The sequence below is a fragment of the Procambarus clarkii genome, chromosome 6 (genome assembly GCF_040958095.1).
Source record: "Procambarus clarkii isolate CNS0578487 chromosome 6, FALCON_Pclarkii_2.0, whole genome shotgun sequence".
In the NCBI taxonomy this organism is placed as follows: domain Eukaryota; kingdom Metazoa; phylum Arthropoda; class Malacostraca; order Decapoda; family Cambaridae; genus Procambarus; species Procambarus clarkii.
Window position 1 is genome coordinate 25,590,217 of NC_091155.1, and position 7,136 is coordinate 25,597,352.

At 45.6% G+C, this 7,136-nt stretch overlaps 1 protein-coding gene across 5 annotated transcripts in view; it reads right to left on the bottom strand.

The window, feature by feature from the left end:
* LOC123754030 (uncharacterized) overlaps positions 1–6,715 on the bottom strand; it is a 28,251-nt gene extending 21,536 nt beyond the window's left edge. For all 5 annotated transcript variants that reach the window (XM_045736149.2, XM_045736148.2, XM_045736152.2 and 2 more), the window contains exons 1-5: positions 6,248–6,715; positions 3,342–3,618; positions 3,012–3,159; positions 1,593–1,709; positions 1,196–1,290 (exon numbers count right to left, since the gene is read on the bottom strand). In XM_045736149.2, the coding sequence (XP_045592105.2) occupies positions 1,196–1,290; positions 1,593–1,709; positions 3,012–3,159; positions 3,342–3,618; positions 6,248–6,514 (904 nt within the window). In that variant the 5' untranslated portion in view covers positions 6,515–6,715. The remainder of the gene's footprint in view (positions 1–1,195; positions 1,291–1,592; positions 1,710–3,011; positions 3,160–3,341; positions 3,619–6,247) is intronic.
* Positions 6,716–7,136: the final 421 nt, after the last annotated feature.

Consider the following 7,136-nt stretch of genomic DNA (forward strand, 5'->3'; position numbering starts at 1 on the left):
TCATTGATGCAGTCACGTTAGTGTGATTACTCTGAATGCCCTTTGTATTATACAACATTATACAACACTATATACGCAAACAAGAAAAGCTTGCACAGTATGCTGATCACGAAAGGTCTCCCCCGTCTAGTCTTGTAAAGTAATTTCAGGTAAGTATATCGTGAGATACAATTTTATTATCTTTAATTAATCTGCCAAACCTATCAGTTAACCTACAGGATGGGCAAAGGCTCCCGAGTTTGTTAACTGGTGATAAAGTAGAGATTATCTCTGCTACTAACTACTGACTTATCAGGAGAGAAGAGAATAGTTAAAACTATCTTAATTAAAATTAGGAATCTGCTGTATGTTTAGAGTTCACACACACACACACCTCTGCTAAATATAGAAATATCCGGATTATCTATTATTTTAACCCCAAATTAAGTCTCTCCTTACATGTACAAGTTCAACTCCTCCAACTCAAACACAAACCAGTAGATATAGAACTAATGCTCAAAATCACCACGTGGTACAATCCCATGGGAAAGAAACACCAAGTCTGTTTTCCAATCTTTGGCCCAAGAGGGAATGCACTCCTTCAATCACCTCACCCTGGAAGAGTGTCATTCGGGGAGGATGGAAGGATTTGGCACTGGCACTTGGCACCTTGACGTGGCACTAGCTACATCAAGGTGGTCGAGGTATCCTTGTACTCTTCCTCAGTCTAGCTAAAACAAGCCTCGCAATTGGCAATAAAATGGCAATAAAGAATGAAATTTTGAAGAGATTTTTCGGTTCACAATCTACCCGTCTATCGCGTGAATGGCGCTGTATTATGAGGGGTCTTCCCTACATACAATGTTCATCACATGGAGTCTGAGTGAAGATCATGTACAGCTAAGATTGTAATTTTATACAATTAATGACCACATGAGGTTCGCATACGGACAGATGGATTGAGATGCACCTCATGATTAATTCGACAACAAAGAGAATCTTTTAAGAATCTAAAACATGGTAAACATTCCTGAATCTCAAAATTGAATTTTTATTTGACGCCAAAAACTTTTTAAAAAAAAATGAGGCTTTTAATATAATGTGTCAAAATGAATAACAACGATTGGTGTCAGTTTCTCCCGAATTCAGTAACGCTCTAATATTCGAAAAAAATATCAGCATAAACAACACCAACAGCATAAAATTTGACACCTACTTCCATTATATTCCGGGGCGGTGGACTCGTGGTGCTCACAGTGCCTGCCAAAGTAGTCTTCATCACACACACACACATTCTCCCCCCTTTGGTACCTGGGAAAATAATTTGCTTACTAATTTGATCTCTATACAACGATTAGAGACTGTATCAAGACACAACATTTTCACCCAATAAAAGCAGCATGCAATTCTCATGTCCAGATTTCCTTTCGACAAAATAGCTTACATAGTAGAATTCAATATAAAAGTGTCAGCAAAGAATTAAGTTATCAAGCTATATAAATACAGAACTATGATTTGCCAGCCATAAAAAATATATATATATGCAGCACAAGGCAGAGTAATAACAGTAATAACCACCAGTAGGGTACAGAAACGAGGCATTGAGACATTACTGGCACAGTCCATGATGACTGCAGACATCAGTGTGCGAAGCGTCGGGGCAGGCGCCGCCCCACTCGCATGTCTCTCCTGAAGTATTGGCCATACACACGCACTTGAACCGATACATTCTGAAGAGAGTATTTAGCTAGGATTAAATGAGCAAAAATTTGCAGTACAGTAGTGTATATATACATTATTCGTACATAGATTATATTATAAACAGGCGAGGCGTGTTAGTACACTAATCGGCAGTCTATGGTAAATGCTCCGAGGAGGATGCAGGCGACTTTGCCACCCAGTGTTTTCAAGCCAATTTTGTAATTGTTAATAATAACTTAAGTGAAACAAACCATTAGTTTCCCCCTCGTCCCATCCCATATCCTTATCCTGATCCCTTCCCAGTGCTATATAGTCATAATTGCTTGGCGCTTTCTCCTGATAGTTCCTTTCCGCCACCTACGCAAGCCTTACTGTCATTTGTTATCAGTAGATTTATGTCAATATATGCGAATTGACATCCAGCAGGTGCCATAGAAGTGATATATTGACCATAACTTCATTTTTATCGCTAACTTTAGTCACTTTAAGGAGTTATGACTTACTGGACCCGTCACGTAACTGCTTGGCCCCCCCCACCTCTCCCCCCTCTTTACTGTCGTCTCCATTGATGTTATTTCCAACTGAAAACTTTTATAGCTGTATAAATGTTTATCTGCTTTAACGCAGCAAATTTATGCAATATGGCGTAATGGTTTATGAAGTTAAATCTAAACCCGATCAGGTCCCATTTCACGTTCCATATGATCGGCTAATTTCCCCGACTGTACACCTGAAATTAAGTGTTTGTAATGCATACCTGTGAGCACAGTGTCGCTGCCAGAATGTACCCTCCCACCCCCTCCACCCAACAATCTCTGCTCCCCACAATCTACACTCCCCCCACAATCTGCTCTCCCACACAATCTGCTCTCCCACACAATCTGCTCTCCCACACAATCTGCTCTCCCACACAATCTGCTCTCCCACACAATCTGCTCTCCCCCACAATCTGCTCTCCCCCACAATCTGCTCTCCCCCACAATCTGCTCTCCCCCACAATCTGCTCTCCCCCACAATCTGCTCTCCCCCACAATCTGCTCTCCCCCACAATCTGCTCTCCCCCACAATCTGCTCTCCCCCACAATCTGCTCTCCCCCACAATCTGCTCTCCCCCACAATCTGCTCTCCCCCACAATCTGCTCTCCCCCACAATCTGCTCTCCCCCACAATCTGCTCTCCCCCACAATCTGCTCTCCCCCACAATCTGCTCTCCCCCACAATCTGCTCTCCCCCACAATCTGCTCTCCCCCACAATCTGCTCTCCCCCACAATCTGCTCTCCCCCACACTTGGCCCGTTTTGCATTTAGTCCGTGGCACAGTAACTGCTTACCCGTTTTCTGTTTGCTGGAGCTCTGGAAAGCCATTGTACTTGCAGTGTTGGAGGTAGGCATAGCTAGACATCTCCGGCACCCGCGCCGTCGCGTTCTCGGCCAAAACCTCGTAGGTAATGTTGAACATATCCCTACTGGAGTATGGGTCTGCCAGCAGAATTATAAATTATAGTCAACGATGGCACCAATATTGAAATGACATTTTATCATATAAAGTTTCATAGGGTTAGATGACTTGCTGTTATAGGATTTTGTTTTTCAAAATCACACTTTTGACTGACATTTGTTTTTTTTGAGAGGACATCAGGGAGTGGACGGGGGGTCCTCACCGTGCGGGAGCCGCAGTAACTCGTAACTGGACGGGATGGTGATGTTGATATAGACGGGAAAGGTGAAATCAAAATCCCTCATGTGTCTGAGAGATACGGGTACGTCGGCGTCGCTCGAGGGGTCGTGATTGGTGACGTGGCTGTAGGTCTCGTAGCCCGGGCCGAAGTAGCCGTGACAGTCATCAGGCAGGTAGTCCATACAGTAGTTGTTGATGGTGTTCGTACTGAGGATGCGGCTGTCGTGGTGATCTATGAAATCCTCCTCACACACCCGCACCTGGAAATAATAATAATGCAGGCGATGAGTTACATTAACGTGGCTGAAGTATGTTGACCAATCCACACACTAGAAAATGAAGGGACGACGACGTTTCGGTCCGTCCTGGACCATTCTCAAGTCGATCGACTTGAGAATGGTCCAGGACGGACCGAAACGTCGTCGTCCCTTCGTTTTCTAATAATAATAATAATAGATGCACAAGGTGAACAATTTCAGGTATGCTTGTGAGACAATGTTAGTGAAGAATGTAGTGTTGTGTTGACTTAAAATTTGTCATTGCAGTATAACATTGTGAAGAAGTGTTTTCAGCCTTACATTAACTTCATCTTGGTCTCCTTCAGTTAGTAAAAATTCATGTTTATTTTTAACCTTCATTTATTATTATTTTTGTTATGTAAATTAGTCCAATAAACTAGATATGAAGCATGAAATTTGAGACGACAATGGTCTTTGGTCTTTCTTGATTTTGAGCAAGTTTTGGCTTCTATTGGTCGTTTGATTACTTATTAAGTTGTTGCACTCAAAGCAGTTTTATGTCTATATAGTTATTGGTGAATTCATACTTGTTCCAAAAGATGAGCATAGTTCTTAAAAGCTCCATTCAATTTCTTCGTCATCCAACTGGTTCGTTACGGTTTCCTTTTCCTCTTTTACACATTTTCTTGTTATCAACGTTCAGTGATCGTAGTGAAGGTATCCCATGAACCTTCAATGTCTATCTCTAACCACCTTCAGGAAGTATTTTGGCCCATTCTTTGATCTTCTCCACGAAAGTAGTCAAAGTTATCAACGTCCCGGACCAGTAATGTGGAGTTTCAACTGCTCCTCAATCTCAGCAGGAGTTTACGTATGTCTACTCTCCCTTTAATATGACAACTCCCCATTTTCACAAAATGATTCTCCGCTACCCGAATTTGACCGATCATGCTACTCTCGTTATTGCTATTTGAAAGTTATTTCGACCTCGAATGGGCTCAGTCACGTGAGAGACCTGTACGAGGGGGTCAAAGAAACTACTCTCCTGTTTGTGATGCTAGATTCTCCGTCTGTCTGTTGTCTCAATGTTAAGATTCCCCGTTATAAATGCGTGTGCTTCAGCCGAAGTCATTATAATTCAGGTCTAACTACTGCCCTTGCTCTGCACGTGCAATGCAACACGCTCTCATTATCAGTTTTGTACCATTTTGATTTACTATATTGCATGGTACACCATTCTGAACCTCCCAGGTTTAAGTTTAACAATTGCTGCTTGCCGTCAAGCTCTCTTGTGAATAGCCTTACACTACTTGGTTATATGAACACGCTAAGATACACAGCCATATGCTGCTACCGTGTTCCGCGGGAAGGATGACAGCTAGCCATAGGCAGCTCACCGTTTATCATCCAATATCACCATCACAGTGGAGGGCTAATTATAGGCGAGGTCAGAACAACAACCACGAGATGATGTTCGTGGTTGTTCCACCCAACAGGTGGTACAAAACGGCGGGATGAACTCCCCCCCCCCCGACAGGTGGTACAAAACTGCGACATGAACCTCCCCCCCCCCCGACAGGTGGTACAAAACTGCGACATGAACCTCCTCCCCCCCCCCCGACAAGTGGTACAAAACGGCGGCATGAACCCCCCCCCCCGACAGGTGGTACAAAACGGCGGCATGAACCCCCCCCCCCCGACAGGTGGTACAAAACGGCGGCATGAAACCCCCCCCCCCGACAGGTGGTACAAAACGGTGGCATGAACCCCCCCCCCACAGGTGGTACAAAACGGCGGCATGAAACCCCCCCCCCGACAGGTGGTACAAAACGGCGGCATGAAACCCCCCCCCCCGACAGGTGGTACAAAACGGCGACATGAACACCCCCTCCCCCGACAGGTGGTACAAAACAGCGGCATGAAACCCCCCCCCCCCCGACAGGTGGTACAAAACGGCGGCATGAAACCCCCCCCCCCCCGACAGGTGGTACAAAACGGCGGCATGAAACCCCCCCCCGACAGGTGGTACAAAACGGCGGCATGAAACCCCCCCCCCCCCTGACAGGTGGTACAAAACGGCGGCATGAAACCCCCCCCCCCTGACAGGTGGTACAAAACGGCGACATGACCCCCCCCCGACAGGTGGTACAAAACGGCGACATGACCCCCCCCCCGACAGGTGGTACAAAACGGCGACATGACCCCCCCCCCGACAGGTGGTACAAAACGGCGACATGAACACCCCCCCCCGACAGGTGGTACAAAACTGCGGCATGAACCTCCGACAGGTGGTACAAAACAGCGGCATGAACCTCCCCGACAGGTGGTACAAAACAGCGGCATGAACCCCCCGACAGGTGGTACAAAACGGCGACACGACCCCCCCCCCCTCCGCCCACAAGAGGTGGTACACGCTCCACTGTGGCGGGAAGTCGACTCGGAGCACAAGTAACGAGGCTCCGGGAACTCTCCCAAAGAGACAAAAATTCCATTTACACACACACCGACTTGGACATTTAAGTGCTGTAGAGTTAACTCCAAGGTGCCGGGGCGCCTGTCTTCCATTAGTCTTTAACCTCGCTTAAAGAAAACCATTACAAACGTGAAATATATATTAACTCGTCCTCCACACACACACACACACACTTACCCTGACATCCAAGAGGTAATACTCGTGGAGGTGGAACGACACGCTACCGAACTCTAGTTCGAAGAAATTGGCCAAAAGAGTGAATGGTAATTCAATGTCCTCACAGCAGAGCCTCGGGGTTAAGAAGCCAATTTTGGCGTTCTGGGATGTTATATCCACTTCGCACCTGTGCTTGTCTGTACACCTGGCGTTTATAATGGTGGCGACTGTCAGTACCAGCGACCACAGTTTCCACACCAGGTACTGCCACGAGTCGAACCCCGCCATGGGTATACTGCCTTACGGCTCTACTGTTACGTACACCTTCTCTTCATTAGGTACCACCACTGACACACTTTTTTTCCTAATATAAATATATTCTAAAGTGTAGGTGAATATCATGCGCTTGACTAGTACTCTGACTCAATAACAAACTGATTGGATAAGAAACGCAGTCACCCTGCCCGCACACTGGCCGAGGCAAGACTGAGCCCCTGGGTGTGTTTACCTTGCTTGTGTCGAGTCAACCTCTCGACCTGATTCGACCACTTCCTCTACTCTCTCAGTTTATAAACAAACGAGATAGTGAATGAACCGTGAGTAAACTAAACTTGTCATAGCTTTTCTGAACAGGAAACTTGGTTTAACAGCCCTCTATAGTGACTTGTCTTTGTGCTTAGGGAATACGAATATTTAACGTTCTTGCGTGTATATCACATTGAAAAAACAACGAATATTTTAGGTAATTATACCTTTATTCTTGGGCTAGTTGCTACTACGACGGCCTGGGGCCAGATTCACGAAAGCACTTACGCAAACACTTACGAACCTGTACATCTTTTCTCAATCTTTGGCGGCTTTGTTTCCAATTATTAAACAGTTAATGAGCTCCGAAGCACCAGGAGGCTGT